Genomic DNA, 17,789 nt, shown 5'->3' with positions numbered 1-17,789 from the left:
GCACTTTGTGTAGTAACTTAATAAAACCTAAGTATTTCTAACACTACAAATAACAAATATAACATTATAAATACATACAAAAATATTGCAATATATGAACCTTAAAGTAGCTTAAATTACTAAAACAGGGTTTACAAACATTTGGAAATCAAGTGTAAAAAATCTAAATATAGAAGAATTTCTAAAGGAAAATCCTTTACAGACCTCAATCTAAAACACTAAGTTAATCAGTTTCTTATTTATTTAACATAATGGAAAGAACATAATGCATAAAAGTTTTTTTTAATGTTTTCCAAAATTTATACCTAAGTTTCACGCAAATGAGTTGAAAATGTTTTTATTTAATTTCACAGCTAAATTCATATTTTTTTCCTGTAAATATTCACCCAGTTCCTGCCTTTTTATTTTCTAAGCTGAAGGTGAAGTTTGTGTCATGGTGCACAAAGAGTTAAATCTCTTCTAACATCTGGGACTGGTCAGGGCTGAAGGGGAAGTGAAAGTGAAGAAGAAGGAAAGTAGGAATTCTTCTCAAAACAGCTGCGCTTCTGAACCAACCCTCAGAGTCTTAACCATGACTGCACTCCTCTTTCTTCTCCCTCTTCTCTTTCATCAACTTCCAGGTGAGATCTGTTCATCTATATGACTCAGTGAGCTTCAGGTGCAGTATCCGGCAGGAGTTTGTTTCTTCATCAGTCCGTGCAGCTGTAAGTGTCAGCACTGCGCAAATATTGAGAACATGAACAGTGCCAGGAGTATGGAGGGTGTTTTATTAATGCTGATACAGGGTTTGGAGTGTCTCTAGTGGGATGTTTAACAGCAGAATTGTGACACATCTCTCCAGAGTGTCTTTGGAATTTATTTCTTTACAGATATTCCCGCAACTCTCAGCTTATTGAAGGGTATTTCTGAACAAAATAAGCAGTTTTTTTTAAGTAATTGGTGTCTATTGACAACTGGCTACAAATGTTAGAATATTACAAACTGATAAAATGTGTCCAACATATTTCTCTGCAATCTTTTCCTATTTCCCAATTTTTCTCCCCCGCTTTCTTTGTGTGTCTCCACCTCTAAGTGCCTTCCCTCCCTTCCTCCTCTGTCTCTTGCACAAGTCTCTGGACACCACAAGAATAACTAGGCATACACACACTTAACCACTGTTGCTTTTATGCATATTGTCTTTCATTCTTGGATGTATACTGAGAATAATCAAAGATCTAGTCATCTTCCTGTTCAGTGAAAATGACCTCATATTAGGGGGCTGCCAAAAAAAAAAAAAAAAAACTAGCTCCAGGAAGAATGGACAGGAAATGACAGCTCATTTTCAGGGTTTTTGGTGGGTCATTGTTTTTTTGCTGTTGTTTTGAACAAATGTTCCTACCCTCATTCAGAAATGCCATGTTAGTGATTATTTATTCTGCTCCAGTTCTGTCATTTTCTTCCTCACCTTTCAACCATCCAATGGGTAATTTTCTACAGTCTAGTCATAGTCCTGATGTGAATATAATAGTTTTCTCCTCGCAATAATACTCAGTGCTCTGCAATATTATTCATAATTGTAATCAAATTAAATAGCTTGTAGAGTTCATGTAACTACTGTCTATAATGAACATTGTTTCATAATGTAGAAGGCCTGATCAATTAAGAACCATTACAATTGAAATTGTAAGTCAATGCTATGCCCCAAATTGTTAAATTTAAGACAATTTATAGATATTTCATGGAGGGGAAAAAATAAACACAATCTTATACCTCCATAACTTTTTTACAGATCACTAAACCTTAAAAAAGACCACATTGTACTGTATGCACTATAGAGTTTACACTGATAGAGAAAGCTATGTACAATTAGTTTCAAGTAGATCATATATATGGAGTATGCAGTGTTTTAATATGGTAAGCAGGATGTAGTGTAAGTTCATGCATTCATTCATTGTCTGAAAACGCTTATTCAGTTCAGGGTCACGGTGGGTCAGAATCCTACCTGGAATCACTGAGCACAGGGTGGGAACACACCCTGAAGGGGGCGCCAATCCTTCACAGGGTGACACACACACACACACACACTCAAATTCACTTCTACCTATGGACACTTTTGAGTTGGTCAGTCAGATGATCAGGATGTTTGTATGGATTAACCCTCTTTTTCTCCCTCTAGATGCTGTGTGCACTGTGACCACAATTGGAGATCAGACAGTATTAGAGGGTCAGTCAGTGACTGTTCCCTGCCATTACACCCCTCAGTACTCTCTGAATGTGAAGTACTGGTGTCAGGGCACTATGAGGGAGTTCTGCAGCAGTTTGGCTCGTACAGATAACCCAGAATCTGCCCCGTTAGCGAAGGGCAAAGTGACCATAGTTGATGACCCCAGCCAAAACATTTTCTCAGTCACAATGCGGGACCTGAAGGAATCTGATACTGGTTGGTACTGGTGTGCTGTGGAGGTTGGAGGAATGTGGAATGTAGACAGCACTGCATCCATTTATATCACTGTCATACACGGTGAGTGAATAAAGCTGCTTCCTGAAGTACTGTGCAAAATTAAGGCACCACCATTTTGTGTAATTCATTCTTAGTCAAAATGCGTAGGTGTACAGGAAATAATCAGGAAGGACTTGAATACACTTTAAAGTGGTTTTGTTCTCTAAACATATATTGCATTCTCAGGAGATTATTTGTAAGATTACATAGTAAAACTGTGTAAAGTAAAAGAACATAATATAAGTCCTGAAATGGGGTGCATAAAATATTTCAGTTGTCTACTTTGTGAGGCCTATGGCCTTCCAGTTTTAAAATCAACTAGAGACTCTACTGTAAAGACTCCTCTATTACAGACTGTTCCTATAAGTGTCATCCAGTTTAATGATTATAATTTTACCTCATTTAACCTAATTTTACATAAATTGTTGAACTAAAGTACCATTTTACCGCCGAGGCCTGTTAAACGTAATGCAAACGTTTTGTGGTGTATCAGGTATGACTGTGGTCAACAGCATGGTAACTGGGCAGGAAGGCGGCAGTGTCAGTGTCCAGTGCCAGTACAGTGAGAAACACAGGTACTTTTTTTTTGGCATATTTACTGTTATCTGATATTAAATAGTTGAGTGTAGAGACTCAAATGTAATGACTCAAGTCAAGCTAAATACACAGAGACTTGTAACTTTTTTCTCAGGGAAAGTGAGAAGAGGTGGTGCAGGAGTGGTTATATTAGTTCCTGCAAAACGACGGACTCTAATGGAACCTTCAGCAGCAGATCACTGCTCATCAGCGACGACAGGGAAAGCATTATTACCATCACCATGATGAACCTGGAGATGCGAGATGCAGGGTGGTACTTGTGTGGATCTGGTCAGCAGCAAGTGTCTGTTCACGTCCTCGTGACACCAAGACCAACCACTAGTATGTGATGTGTTTAAGCTCCATTAGCAAAGCACTAACATTATGGAAACCATAATACTAAAGACAAAAAAAAAAGTTAATCATCGATTGTCAGAACACCTGTTAGTTGTCATGTAGGTGCCATAGAGCCTTATGAATGATGACCTAGTCATCAAGTTCAGTGTTAGCACAATAAATTTTACACATATATAATTAAAAATGATTGTTTTTAATTCATGTTGTGATTGAATTTAATTCAACTTGTGATTACTTTTGAACTCCTTCCTTTACAGCGCCATCTATCACAACGGAGCATCCCTCAGTGCTAAAGTCTGAGGACTCTAAAAGGTGACTGGTGACTATCCCCCTCCTTATTTCAATCTACTTTATTGAATAATAAATAACTGATACCATATTACATATGTGGGGTGTGATTACATGTTTAGCTTCTCAATATGGCCAAAATATTGTGGACAGCTCATCTATTCTCAGTGTCAAATGTTAGCTAGAGAAGTGGGCCAAAGAGGTGTGGGGGCAGTCGTAGCCTTAGAGAAGTAAGGTTAGAGAAGTAAGCTTGGTTCAATTAGCTCTTCTTCTTTTTGCATCTACTGTAAAGCATTGCCAGAAGTGTTGCCAGCTGTTTCTGTTGTAATGATGTACTAACAGCCAATGAACACCCTTCATTCTTTTGGGCATTTTGTATGTTTTGTTATTTCATATTTCTTTACTGTATTCTCTTAGCCGAGCATTCTGGCACCCTGCTCTGATGGTCTGTGGAGCTCTGCTGCTTTTACTGACTGCAGTCTTGGTGCCATGGAGGATTCGAGAGAAATGCAGTAAGTTTCACTTTCAGTTCATTAAAAACTAAAGTTGGAATTCACTGAGCCTGGCTTAAAGGAGCAAGCAGTCATTGTTACCATCTAACTAACATAGCTACTGGCAAACAGTACCAATGAAAGTTATTAGTTATTTGTATAGATTTATTATATTGTATATATTATTAATATACAGTTATTATTAATTATAAACATGTAGAATTTTTAGGATTTTGCTTTTTCACTGTCTCAACATTTTAGGACATAGTTCATCAATCATTAAATTGTTTTTATTTTATTCAACAGAGAGGGAGCCTGAGAAAAGAGCAGTGGATGCAACAAAAGCTAAGCCCATGGTCTGTCTCATATGGAAGCATATCAGTATCAAATTTTAAATAAAAACTTAATAGTCAAAATGTGCAATTTAATTCTAAACTTGAATTTAATTTCCCACAAATTTCAAAATTCAATAATTCCATTTACATTTGCAATTTGGTAGACTGTTGATATTTCATTTACACTGAGTACTGAGTACTTTGAATGCTTTGATCTTTATTTAAATGAAAATGTTCTTCCCAGTTTGAATTAACTGTGTCAAAATGATGATTAAAAGGTTATTCATCTAATGTGGATTTGCACTCAAGTGTATTTTTCAAACTCACCACACTGCTAGACAGATGGAAAAATTCAAATGTTAAAGTCTACAAACTGCAAATTGAAATAGAATTATTGAATGTGAATTTTGAGCGGAGGAGGCACGGTGGTCACACAGCTTCAAAGGTCTATGGTAGAGGGTTCGAGTCTCACTCCGGGTGACTGTCTGTGAGGAGTTTGGTGTATTCTCCCGGCGTGAGTGAGTGTGTGTTGCCCTGTGAAGGACTGACACCCCCCTCCAGGTTGTGTTCCTGTGTGCACCCAGTGATTCCTTGTAGGCTCCGGACCCACCGTGACCATGACATGGATAAGCGCTTACAGCTAATGAATGAATTAATTAATTTTGAGTGGAAATTGCATGTATGAGTGGAACATTTAAATTCAAACTTAGGTTTACATTGTCTTTTTGTGTATTACATTATCATTTTTATTTTGATACTGATATGCTTCCATAGTCCCATACACCTCTAAATTCATGATACTATTTTGAACGTGTCTAAACACTTGCTGAGACATCAGGTTGAATTGCTTTGTTTTTCATTTCAGATGTTGCCGTTGAACTGTACAGATGGAGAATACACTCCACTGGTCTTTATGAACACTTCAGCTGAACAGGTCCGTGGGCTCTGACTGAAAACACCTTCACTGCAAAAGGGACTGGAAGAAAGAAACGAATGGACAACATCAGTAAAAAGACTTTGAGATGAAGCAGGGGAAGCAGGGTTTGTCTGGGCTTGATCATCACTGAAGCGATATTACAGAATTTCACTGAATGTCTACTGTGTTTATATCTTGTATATGTTGTATCAGAATAAATGCCCCATTGCAAAAAATGATAACATATTAAACCTAATGACTGTATCTGATATTTCACTTGAGGAGATTGAGTAAGAATCCTCATTCATGAGGTAGATAACATCACAGTGAAATCACAGTGGTATTATATTACATTTATTAATACAGGCCTACACTTGTAACAAATCCAGGCATCCTTTCTAAATTACCTGACTCTGTGTACGGTGCACTTGGAGAAAACCCACGTGGACACGGGGAGAACACACTCCTAAGACAGTCACCCAGAGCGGGACTTGAACCCACAATCTCCAGGATCCTGGGGCAGTGTGAATGCGACAACACCTGCTGCACCACCGTGCTGCCCTCTGTTTTTCTGTTTTTAATAAAGAGCTAGTTTTTTCCATCCATCCATCCATCCATTCATTATCTGAAAGCGCTTATCCAGTTCAGGGTCGTGGTGGGTCCAGAGCCTACCTGGAATCATTGGGCGCAAGGCAGGAATACACCCTGGAGGGGGCGCCAGTCCTTCACAGGGCAACACAGACACACAAATTCACTCACACACTCACACCTACGGACACTTTTGAGTTGCCAATCCACCTACCAACGTGTGTTTTTGGACTGTGGGAGGAAACCGGAGCACCCGGAGGAAACCCATGCGGACACAGGGAGAATACACCAACTCCTCAAAGACAGTCACTAGGAGCGGGAATCAAACCCACAACCTTCAGGTCCCTGGGGCTGTGTGACTGCGACACTACCTGCTGCACCTCCATGCCGCCCAGGCTAGTTTTTTGTGATGTGAAATATAAAAGATTTCCTTGTTCTTACAACAACAGTAATGTTAAAAACACAAGCAGTTTTATATCTAACCTGTAGCCTATGCTTCATTGTCAGAAGCAGTGGATGCTAACTAAAGGAGAAACCTGAAGAGTTACTTTGTGTCCAACTGCCGGATTGACACACACTTTTATTAATTGATTAGTACATTAGTTCATATGGTAGGTGTTCAGTGTCTTTACAAAACATGCATACAGTTTAACCATGGTTTGATCATTTCCCAGTAAATGTGGGCAAACAGGAACTGGTTCAAATGCTTCAACCACATTGCAAGCAACACGTCAGACACTTAGGAAATGAAAAGAACCTTATTTTACCTAAGAATAGATCCAACATGGACTGCTTTTTATTCATCCTTTTCTTTGCTCCAGGTAAGTGGGCTGTTTACATTAAAATAATAATAGACCAGCTATTAGCTGTCAAAGTGGATAGTAATGATAGCATTCTAATGTTTTTGTTTTGTTTCAGTAGGCATTGAAAGCTGGAGAACAAGGCAAATAACTCAAAAAATTGGAGGAATGGTTGACATCCCATGTCACTATGACATGAAATATAGACAGCATAACAAATACTGGTGCTATGATGCTAGGGGAGCATTCAATTACTGCAAGATTCTTGCTTATGGAAATACAACAAGAGAGAGAGTTACAGTCATTGATTCACCAGCTCAGAGTCTCTTTACTGTGACCATGAGTGATCTGCAGAGTGGAGACACTGGAATGTACTGGTGTGTTGTGGAGATTGGGGGACATTTAGAACCAGATGATAAAGAACAATTTTACATCACAGTGAAATCCGGTATTCTATTAAAACAGTAAATATTAAACACAGACTTATCACTGTGATTAATCCAGGCATCATCCCTAATTCCTCTTTCTCTGTGTCCAGATCCTGATCTATCTGTGATGCACAGCAGTGTGTCTGGTCATGAAGGAGGCATGGTCAGTGTCAATTGTCTCTACAGTTCAAATTATCAGAAAAAAAAGAAGCAGTGGTGCAGATCTAAAGACTGGAGCTGCTACACGGTGGGGAGGACAAAGACATCCCAGAATTCATCAGTGCAGATCAGTGAAGCTGGGACAGGGTCATTCAGCGTGAATATAAGTGAACTTAAGAAGAGTGATGCTGGCTGGTACTGGTGTAAAACTGAGACGTTACAGATCCCTGTCCATCTCTTTGTCAGTGATGCAATTCCAGGTACAATCTTAAACACATGCTTTTTGATTTAATTTGCTTGTTATGTAAATTATTTGGCTCTGGACAGCAGTGAACTGAATTAGTGTGTTAGTGATGAAGGATGAGGCTGATATTGAACTTGAGGTTGAACAGTAGTTTTTTTTTAAACTACCTCAAATGTAAAATATTGATTTAATGAAAATGTTAAAGTAAAGAAATGACAATGCCTATAAAAAGTGTAATTTCTTGCAAAGCCACAAAAATGTGTGGTTAAATAAAATTAATTAAAATATGTAACAGAATGTATAAGTTCATTTGACTGGTCTTGCAGTGTCTACAAGTGTGACACGAGAGACGGATAAATACCTGTAAGTAATGATTCTGTGTACTTCTCCCAACATAAGTAAGTATCCTGTATCTCTTCAAACGCAACCATTTTTTCTCATTTCAGTTTATTTATTTATTTTTTTTGGGGGGTGGGGCTTTTTTTTTGCAGAATGACAACTATTTACTCTACAGTTACAACCCCTAAGAATACAAATGACACGAACAAGAGCAAGAGGGAGCAAGACAAGTAACTCACAAAAGACTTAATGTTGATAAGCTGAACTCTAACTAAGACTAATCAGACTAATTCTGTATTTCCAACTTATAAATTCCTGATTTAGTGCTGTGAAAAAATCAGAAACCAATCCCCCGTTTACTTAACTTCCTGCCTAACAGATTTTTAATATAAATATTAATTTGTCTGTGTGCCAAAAAAAACCCAAAAACAACCCCCCCCCCCCCCCCCCAAAAAAAAGGTGTTTTATTTTCATTATGTAGTGTAGGTAGATTTTTACCTTTATCACAGCTTCCATCCTTTTCAGAATACTTGCTTTCCAAAAGTACATTTATTGAAGATGCTCACATTTTCTTTTATAATCCAAGCACTTGCATCATAAATATATCTCATTAAAGTCCATCCATTATCTGTAACCCTTATCCAGTTCAGGGTCCAGAGCCTACCTGGAATCTTTGGGCGCAAGGCAGGAATACACCCTGGAGGGGGTGCCAGTCCTTCACAGGGCAACACACACTTTTGAGTCACCAATCCACCTACCAATGTGTGTTTTTGGACTGTGGGAGGAACCCAGAGGAAACACACACAGACACAGGGAGAACACACCACACTCCCGGAGCAGGAATCGAACCCACAACCTCTAGATCCCTGGAGCTGTGTGACTCTGACACTACCTGCTGCGCCACCGTGCCGCCCCTCATTACAGTCTTTAAAAAAAGAGATCTCTGATTATGACACAGAAATGCTTTATGAAAGGTTCACTGTGATCCAAACATTAGCTTAGAGATGCTAAGCTACTTTTTGATTGTGAAAGTTAATTCATGTGTTTTACACTTACTGAAAAGATATGTCTTTGTTTATAGCAGACATAGAAAGATGCTTGACTGGCTTCTCCTTGCCGCAATCCTCGGACTACTGCTGATTCTGCTAAGTTTTGTAGCCTGCATCCTGAAAAAAAAGCACAGTAAATACTTATTGACTTTATTTACTTAAGTTAAGAGACATTTTGGAGAATTTGATTTAATCCTGTAATAAAGTTGCACTGGTGCAATTAAAAAATCCTTTTTCACATTGAACTGCCATTTGTAAAAACACATACCACTGTTTTGCCGAAACAGAACCATGTATCTTTTTGAACTTTTCCATTTTTTGCACTAATTGAAAACACCAGCTTTTATATTTCCTTCTCCAGTAGGTTTTTGGTTTTTGTGACATAAGCTTATAGTTAACTATGAGAGTAAACGTGTTGCAGTGTGAGTGAGTGAGAGTTGTAATGGAGTTCTGTGAAGAGCATTACATCTAAATATTTTCATGTTTATTGCACATATTTGTTAATATTTTTATTACTGGACAAAGCAAATTATTCATTAATAATTGCATTTTTTCCTTTACTCACACTTTCTCATTCTAACAGAGGACAATAAGATGGAGACCAGAGAGAGAAGCAGTAACTCTGCAGTTCAAAAAGTTAGTATTATCCACGTGGAAATCTGGTATATGTCATGTATTATATATATAGCCATATGGTAAAATATATGACATACATATATATCAATACGTTAAATAATTACCAATTGACAATGCTAAATTATAGCCATGATTTTAAAAGCATGTCCATATGAGGCATATTTTGGATATCAGGGAAATATATGACAATTTATCAGAATAAAAATTAAAAAAAAGCTTTTTACCAATGCAACCAGTGCATAATTTGAGTCTTGTGCTGTTTTTGTGAATATGCATGTAAAACCTGTGCATGGAAAAAGACTCCTGCAGAAAACATTATTACATACTGCACTGTGACTAATATAAAGGTAAGACTAATCTGTCTGCACCCATAAACAGTATTCTGTTATTTAAATTAAGTATTATCACTGACTTACCATTATAATATTATATCTACAGCCTCAATCAGCACCTACTCAACAAAACACTGTGACTTACAGCTGCTTAGCCACGGCTAACAAAAACACAACTGTAAGTAAAATCCCTTTTAAAATGCAGCTGTTGTAAAGAACCACAATTCACTGTTATGTAACTGGTTGAATAATTACTAGAATGATTTTTTTTTCTTTCACAACACCAACACTTTTCATGTGACCAAGCTAAAAGATCCAAATGTTTAAGAAATGCAAGCAGCACTTTAAATAAAAATGCCCAGAGCAAATGTGCAGAGGACTCTGCAGAAGTTGCTTAAATGAATCATCTCAAATTTAAAACTGAGGAGTGCTGCTTTAATGAGACTAGCAAAACCTAGTGAGTGAAAAAGAAACCAAAATAATATTAATAAAATATATACAAATAGTTTAATGAAAACAAACATGGTGATGTGGACAAAGGAAAAATCATTTTTAAATTATCACACACATTGTTTCTACTGATTAATAAAAGCTGCATAATAAGCTAAGCTGATTTTAAGAAATGTCTTATTTTTGTGGATGTTCCATAACTTTTCACACATTAAAATGAGCAGATAGGGCAGCACTCAGCATGGTAACAATGTGAACTAATCCTTTATTTCCAAACATTTTATTTTCCAGCTCTCACAAGCATATGAAGATGTGATCTACCACTCTGAAGTAAAAGGTGAGAGCTTCACAGACTAAGGGTCCAAAGACAGCTGGGGATAAGTGTTAACACACACTGGGGAAAAAAAAAATCTCTTATCTCAGCAAAAATTCAAATTTACAAATCATCAGTGCTGTCCAATCAAAAACATGTATCTCATGTATTTTTGTTGATATTTAATTTACTACATCATTTGAACACCGTAGCTGTCCTTTACTTGGTGTGAAAAAGTATTAATGAATGGACCAATAAACATGTTCCAAAATGACTTGGAATAAAATCTTTTTACATAGACTTCCATTGAAAGTTAAGAATTCTCCTATAATTTACTATTTTTGGAGATACATGTTTGTCTTTGGACAGTGATGATATGCTAGATGAGACTGATCAGCCAATGCTTGTCAGAATTTTGCTTTGTTAGTTTAGAACAAAGGCTGTGTTTTATTGCTGCTGACAAACACAGGAAGTCAGAAAAAAAAAACCTGAATAACTTCTGTAATTCATTATCAAAACTTCTCTCATACTGTACCCATGTCTTAATTACTGTCAGATGGACTAGTCAATATGTTCATTAAGGCAACATTGGAAAATATGAATGAATATTTGATTTTACACCTATTACCTCAGTTTACTTTATACATCAAATGTATACCTCAAATTCGCACGGGACGCTGAGGACCCCTGGTGGACCGGCTGTAATGTGCACGAGACAAAATTCCAATGAGGATTTTTTTAAACATTTATTTATCATGTGTCAGTAGACAGATACCCACTCTACAGTTGTGTCCTGACGAGCGTGCCGGTTTTGTTTGGCTGAAATCAGTGATTCTGTTTGCAGTTCTGCTACTAATCCTCTCTCTAAAATGAACTGAATTGATTTCTGGTTTTATGTTTCAGAGAGTCATCACATTAAACACAACTGAAGGATTCCACACATGCTGTGAGGTGCTGGACCTTAGAATCTTCATGGTCTTGCTTTTTAGTGTCTGAGATTTTTCTTTCACCTGCTTTTTGCCCAGACTCTCAGACCTCAGGCCACAAAATGCACATGTCCTACATTTTTGTGTATAATATTTGATTCATTTTTTAGTCCACATATGATTGTACTGCAAATTATTACTGACATCAGTAAATTATCTACTTGAAACCACAAAGAAATTTGATCTGTAAATGGCAGATTATCGAAGAAACTTTAGCCGTAACAGCTAGTAGTAACTGCTATTTAAACTAGGCACTAGGCAACAGTTTTAAGTTGTGCTGCTTCTTTCCTATTAAAACATATTTAATGGAACTTTTTTTTTTTGATGAAAGCTTGCTGTAATGAAAGGCTCCATTTGAATCTGAGTTAAACTGCAAGTATGCTAGCAAGCTTTACCTATAGCTTTAGCTATACACCACATTTATACTCTAACCACCAGCAGCAGGCTTATTGATAGCTGAGTAAGGGAGCTTGCAGCTGGATTAAGTTTATCACCCTGATCATATGTCAATTCCTTTAAAAAGATATGGCTTTTTTAAATGATTTAATGACTTTTAGAAAACAGGAACATGTTAGTAACGACAGTCAAGTTTTCACTTAGTGTGGTGTAGTATATGCTAATTTTAGCAGGCGTAAGAACAAAGACAATATGGAAATTTTTATTTTAAATAATTTAATTCTTTATTTCCAGTAGGTATATTCATGCTTACTTATTTATTCATTCATTATCTGTAACCGCTTATCCAGTTCAGGGTCTCGATGGGTCCAGAGCCTACCTGGAATCATTGGCGCGCAAGGCAGCAATACACCCTGGAGGGGGCGCCAGTCCTTCACAGGGCAACACAGACACACACTCACTCACACACCTACCGACACTTTTTGAGTCGCCAATCCACCTTCCAACGTGTGTTTTTTTTTTGGACTGTGGGAGGAAACCGGAGCACCCAGAGGAAACCCACGCGGACACTGGGAGAACACACCAACTCCTCACAGAAAGTCACCCGGAGCGGGAATTGAACCCACAACCTCCAGGCCCCTGGAGCTGTGTGACTTTATTTAATTAATTTATCAATATATTTATATTAACAGACACTTTGATTTTAAAACATTATACTAGCCAATATATAACTTGTAATATGGTAACCATTGTGTTCCCACCATGTGCATTGATTTCCATCCTGATCAGGATAAAATAAACAAACAAACAATGAATGATTCCTATAGCCCCGAGTCTCTTTTTCACTATGAGAGATATGACACTAATAAAAACTCCTACTGCACTGCTGCGTTGCTGTATCTGATCCACTCCTACATGAATGGGAAATATGTACAGTTTTACTGTCGTAATGGTGGATCAAGTATCAATGAAATAATTTCATTTCAGAAGAAATGCTGAATAATGTATAAGTGTGTAAGGGACTTTCTTTCTTCTGGTCCACACATAGAAGAACACATTGTGTTTCAGGATGTTACAAGCTCTTGGGGGATGTTTAAAAAAAGAAATTGAAAGAAAAAGGAACTTGCTCAGATACAGATAGCAACAAAATGAAGACAGGCAGCAAGAAAAGAACCAGCCTGGACTGCCTTCTGTTTTTCATTTACTTTATTCCCTGTAAGTAACATACATTTCATATTGTATTATTATTGTTATTGTTATTACATATTTTATTTATATATTATCTAGTGTATGCCTCTTCCATAGCCCCACTATTTACATAATGGACCGTTCCCAGGTCTGAGGGGAAGGGGTTTTTCTGGGGAGCATTGTTGAAGAGTTCTTACCAGTATTTTTCAGTACGTCAAGACAACTTTACTGACAAATTAAAAATACTGTAGTCTCTTGTAGGCAGATCTGATTTTAATTATAATGTAAAGTGTCTTCAAGTCCATTTTTCTTGTAAATAGTGGCAAATATATTTAATAACATTTTGATTCCACCGTTGATAATATTCAATTAATCATTAATAATTATTGTTAATATTATTGTTATTATTATAATTATTTAAATGTACAGACCACAACATTTTCCTTTCATCTATCTGTGGTTTTATCAGCCAAGTGCAGCAACCTGAGGTAGCAAAAATATTAAAGTATATTCAGACTGAGTTAAAGCTACACTCTATTTTGAAAAGCTTCAGAAAAATGTCTGAAATCTTCTCAAAACCCTGTTTCAAAAACAGTTCCACTGCTCCACAGCGTAAAGCTGGGGGCTTTATATTGCTCTGTCTGACTCTTGGTGTTGAGCATGTTAACTTCAGACTCCAGAATGTCACATTCTAGTAGCACAAACTATGCATGTGCAATTGATTGCCTTAGAAAAAAAATTTGCTAACAAGAAAATTATATTATTTAATGAATGTGAAGTTTACAGTTTGGTTTTTGTTATTCCAGACATTGAATGTGAAAGGATATTAATGCTTCAGCCTGGATCATCTGTGACTATTCCATGTCCCTATGGTAATGAATATGACAAACACAGGAAATACTGGTGCTATCATGCTGGAGGAGATTTCAATTACTGTGATGTTCGTGCTTATGCCAATACGACAAATGATAAATTAGTAGTCACTGAGTCCCCAGTTCAGAGTCTCTTTACAGTGACAATGAGAGATCTGCAGGATGGAGACACTGGAAGCTACTGGTGTGGTGTGGAGATTAACATGGGGGCAGATCTTAATGAAGCCATTTTTGTCAAAGTCATATCAGGTAATAATTTAAAAACAGCAAATATTACATACTGTAAATGATGTTTCACTGTAGTGAACCCAGGCATCCTTTCTAAATCACCCATGTCTGTGTCCAGATCCTGATCTGTCTGTGGAGAAGAGTAGTGTAACTGGTCAGGAAGGAGGCAGTGTCAGTGTCCATTGTCTGTACAGTTCTCAACATCAGAAAGAAAAGAAGCAGTGGTGCAGATCTAAAGATGAGAGCTGCTACACAGTGGGGAGGTCTAAGACATCCCAGAATTCATCAGTGCAGCTCAGTGATGATGGAATAAGGTCCTTTACTGTGGAGATGAGTAAACTGAAGAAGAGTGATACTGGCTGGTACTGGTGTAAATCTAAAGATCTACAGATTCCTGTTCATCTCAGTGTCACAGAAGGAAAGTCAGAGTATTTTCTTACATATTTCAGGGCTAATTTAAAACTTTTGGGGTCCTTTACTTTGTTTTTCACATACAAAAAATATAAAATCAAACATCATAATTTTTTCTTACATAATGTCTACAGGGGCTAGTAATGCAGCTACAAATCGGTAAGTATTGTGAGTTATTTATTTATTTATTTATATTTTTTGAGATTCAAAAGGAAACAATATTACCAATAATTATATCTGATAAATATATTATTATATCTGATCTGAAACATGCTTTAAATAAAACATGCTAGTAATAGTCAGCCAACATTTAAACATTTAGGTGCACAAGAGGCAGTTTATTGCATTTCATTATTTTATTGCTGTAGCTGGAAGGGGCTGTTAAATTAACTGTTACAACATGTATCTCTGGGCGGCACGGTGGTGCAGCAGGTTAGTGTCACAGCTCCAGGGACCTGGAGGTTGTGGGTTCGATTCCTGCTCTGGGTGACTGTCTGTGAGGAGTTGGTGTGGTGTCCGCGTGGGTTTCCTCCAGGTGACTGTCTGTGAGGAGTTGGTGTGTCCGCGTGGGTGTGCTCCGGTTTCCTCCCACAGTCCAAAAACACACGTTGCAGGTGGATTGGCAACTCAAAAGTGAGTGTGTGTGTGTCTGTTTTGCCCTGTGAAGGACTGGCGCCCCCTCCAGGGTGTATTCCCGCCTTGCGCCCAATGATTCCAGGTAGGCCCTGAATTGGATAAGCGGATACAGATAATGAATGAATGAATGAACATGTATCTCCACAATAGTAACTTTACAGGAGAAGGTAATAACTTCCTAAATCTCAGTGGAGATAAATGAATAAACATTTTATTCCAAGTAATTATGGAGCATTTCTATTAGTCCTTTCATCATGAAATGGTCACACAATGCGGCTTTCAATTGATCTGGTAAACTAAAAAATCTACTAAAATGAAGCGCATTTATTTGGACAGTGATGATATTTGAACTATTGATCCGTTTCATTCATTCATTTTCTGTAAGCGCTGATCCAGTTCAGGGTCGCGGTGGGTCCAGAGCCTACCTGGAATCATTGGGTGCAAGGTGGAAATACACACTGCAGGGGGCGCCAGTCCTTTACAGGGCAACACACACACATTCACTCACTCACTCACACCTACGGACACTTTTGAGTCGCCAATCCACCTATCAACGTGTGTTTTTGGACTGTGGGAGGAAACTGGAGCACCTGGAGGAAACCCAAGTGGACACGGGGAGAACACACCAACTCCTCACAGACAGTCACCCGGAGGAAACCCACACAGACACAGGGAGAACACACCAACTCCTCACAGACAGTCACCCGGAGCGGGAATCAAACCCACAACCTCCAGGCCCCTGGAGCTGTGTGACTGTGACACTAACCTGCTGCACCACCGTGCCACCCCTATTGACCAATTTAGCTCCTTTAATAAATATTATTACCAGCCTGAAAATTTGTACTCACAGATTAACACATATGCAATAGAAAGTAAAGTTGGTGCAAATGAAAATGTTTCTCCTTCTGTTTTATTTCATAAATCCAATGTAATGGACATTTCTCCATGCATTGCAGCAATATCCATATCACAGTGACTCTTGTTCTTGGACTGCTGCTGATCCTGTTCATTGTAATCTACAAATTGAGAAAGAAGCACAGTATGTATTTCTTTTCTATGTTAATTATAAGCAACTAACAGCTAATATGAGCATGTCAATACTGTGAAGGCTGAGCTCCTAACTTTAAAGCTTTTCTCACTTTATCTCACGGTTACAGATCAAACAAAGACCAAAGAGAGTGTCAGTAGTTCTGCAGATCACATGGTGAGTTTAGTGGTTGATCCAAGCTGGTACAGTTTCGCCATTGGTGTTCATGTTGCAATACTTTCATTGCTCCTTTAATAATGTGTGTGTGTGTGTGCGTGTGTGTGTGTGTACTTGTATGTCTGAGAAAGGCCTCTCCAACTGAAGACTCAATGATGTATGCTTCTTTGGCTTTAAAAAACAACAAGGTAAGACTTAAATTATATGGCAAGGCAGGTAGCTCATTAAAGTTGTGCCACATTCTGTAGACACTGTCCATGGAAGAATTCTAAGTCTATTTCCTTATGAAATATATATATATATATATATTTTTTTTCCAAAAAATTCAACATTGATTTTTTTCTGGTAAAGGGGCAAGAGATATGAATGAGATCTCAGTTTTTCTAAACCTGTTTCTTTTTACAGTCCACCCCACCAGACAGACATGATGGGGTAATCTACAGCTCTGTGCTTCCTAAGAAAGAAGTTAGAGACTCTCAGACTGAAGATCTATTCACATGATTAATGGATAGTTCCCCTGATTAGACTCTGCACATACTTTTTGTTAAATGCCAACTTTTCTTTTGACCTGGTCTTCCCCCTATTCTTGTAAATCAGTCTTCTGCCTCTTGTCATCTTTGTTTCATTGTATTTTATAGTTTAAGTTGTCAGTCTGTTGTTATTGGGACAGCTCAAAAAAGCATATAGTTTGGCCAAAGCATAGTTTTACAAAAGGTCAGGACACATGGTTTAAATTTATAGGTGGCGAGCCACTGCGGAAGTCTATATTTAATGTATCGCCACACAACACAAAATATCTCAATGCACTAAGTCTCTTAGTTCTCATATTTAAAACACCCAAAACTTATGTTCAACTTCCTAATGAAATATATATAAATCCATTGTGTTTTTTCTAGTTTCTGTGTCTGTGCAAGAGAGAGTGAGAGAGAGAGCACTTGTGTAATCTGCTCTCATGTTTTATGCTGTTTCATGCCCCCCCACCCCCCCGGAACATGACCCTGTCAGAGCCTGAGAATTAGTTCTTGGTCAATTCCCAACACTGTGCTTGTCAGTGCTCTCATTGTGGTCACACCATAAAAGAGACAGTG

General features: G+C 37.8%; 3 protein-coding genes and 1 long non-coding RNA gene across 4 annotated transcripts; all 4 read left to right on the top strand.

Moving 5' to 3' along the window:
• Positions 1-481: 481 nt before the first annotated feature.
• Positions 482-5,991, top strand: pigr (polymeric immunoglobulin receptor). The gene is made up of 8 exons (XM_066652388.1): positions 482-620; positions 2,156-2,500; positions 2,973-3,054; positions 3,171-3,397; positions 3,670-3,724; positions 4,118-4,212; positions 4,498-4,547; positions 5,392-5,991. Exons 1-8 carry the CDS (start codon positions 572-574, stop codon positions 5,473-5,475), a joined length of 987 nt encoding a protein of 328 aa, XP_066508485.1. The 5' UTR covers positions 482-571; the 3' UTR covers positions 5,476-5,991.
• A 978-nt stretch (positions 5,992-6,969) lies between these two features.
• On the top strand, positions 6,970-9,211 carry LOC136675471 (polymeric immunoglobulin receptor-like). Its single transcript, XM_066652019.1, has 5 exons — positions 6,970-7,278; positions 7,369-7,677; positions 7,988-8,024; positions 8,153-8,230; positions 9,082-9,211. The coding sequence occupies exons 1-5, from the start codon at positions 6,999-7,001 to the stop codon at positions 9,209-9,211; spliced, it is 834 nt and encodes a 277-aa protein (XP_066508116.1). The 5' UTR covers positions 6,970-6,998.
• A 946-nt stretch (positions 9,212-10,157) lies between these two features.
• On the top strand, positions 10,158-12,412 carry LOC136675364 (uncharacterized). The gene is made up of 3 exons (XR_010796177.1): positions 10,158-10,195; positions 10,759-10,804; positions 11,684-12,412. It is a non-coding gene; the product is annotated as an uncharacterized lncRNA (long non-coding RNA).
• A 915-nt stretch (positions 12,413-13,327) lies between these two features.
• On the top strand, positions 13,328-17,454 carry LOC136675470 (polymeric immunoglobulin receptor-like). Its single transcript, XM_066652018.1, has 8 exons — positions 13,328-13,377; positions 14,157-14,471; positions 14,569-14,883; positions 14,996-15,020; positions 16,454-16,536; positions 16,655-16,701; positions 16,833-16,889; positions 17,107-17,454. Exons 2-8 carry the CDS (start codon positions 14,180-14,182, stop codon positions 17,200-17,202), a joined length of 915 nt encoding a protein of 304 aa, XP_066508115.1. The 5' UTR covers positions 13,328-13,377; positions 14,157-14,179; the 3' UTR covers positions 17,203-17,454.
• Positions 17,455-17,789: the final 335 nt, after the last annotated feature.

Source organism: Hoplias malabaricus, chromosome X1, assembly GCF_029633855.1.
Source record: "Hoplias malabaricus isolate fHopMal1 chromosome X1, fHopMal1.hap1, whole genome shotgun sequence".
Lineage (NCBI taxonomy): Eukaryota > Metazoa > Chordata > Actinopteri > Characiformes > Erythrinidae > Hoplias > Hoplias malabaricus.
The sequence above is the reverse complement of the archived record's forward strand: the minus strand, read 5'-3'. Positions and strand labels throughout refer to the sequence as shown.

Excerpts from the sequence above, each read along its gene's own strand:
- pigr (XM_066652388.1), top strand. The coding sequence starts at position 572 with ATGACTGCACTCCTCTTTCTTCTCCCTCTTCTCTTTCATCAACTTCCA. Across the intron at positions 2,501-2,972 it reads TTATATCACTGTCATACACG|GTATGACTGTGGTCAACAGC; the intron begins GTGAGTGAATAA and ends GTGGTGTATCAG. Across the intron at positions 4,213-4,497 it reads GAGGATTCGAGAGAAATGCA|AGAGGGAGCCTGAGAAAAGA; the intron begins GTAAGTTTCACT and ends TTTATTCAACAG.
- LOC136675471 (XM_066652019.1), top strand. The coding sequence starts at position 6,999 with ATGGTTGACATCCCATGTCACTATGACATGAAATATAGACAGCATAAC. Across the intron at positions 7,678-7,987 it reads TGTCAGTGATGCAATTCCAG|TGTCTACAAGTGTGACACGA; the intron begins GTACAATCTTAA and ends CTGGTCTTGCAG. Across the intron at positions 8,231-9,081 it reads AGCAAGAGGGAGCAAGACAA|CAGACATAGAAAGATGCTTG; the intron begins GTAACTCACAAA and ends CTTTGTTTATAG.
- LOC136675470 (XM_066652018.1), top strand. The coding sequence starts at position 14,180 with ATGCTTCAGCCTGGATCATCTGTGACTATTCCATGTCCCTATGGTAAT. Across the intron at positions 14,472-14,568 it reads TTTTGTCAAAGTCATATCAG|ATCCTGATCTGTCTGTGGAG; the intron begins GTAATAATTTAA and ends GTCTGTGTCCAG. Across the intron at positions 15,021-16,453 it reads AGTAATGCAGCTACAAATCG|CAATATCCATATCACAGTGA; the intron begins GTAAGTATTGTG and ends CATGCATTGCAG.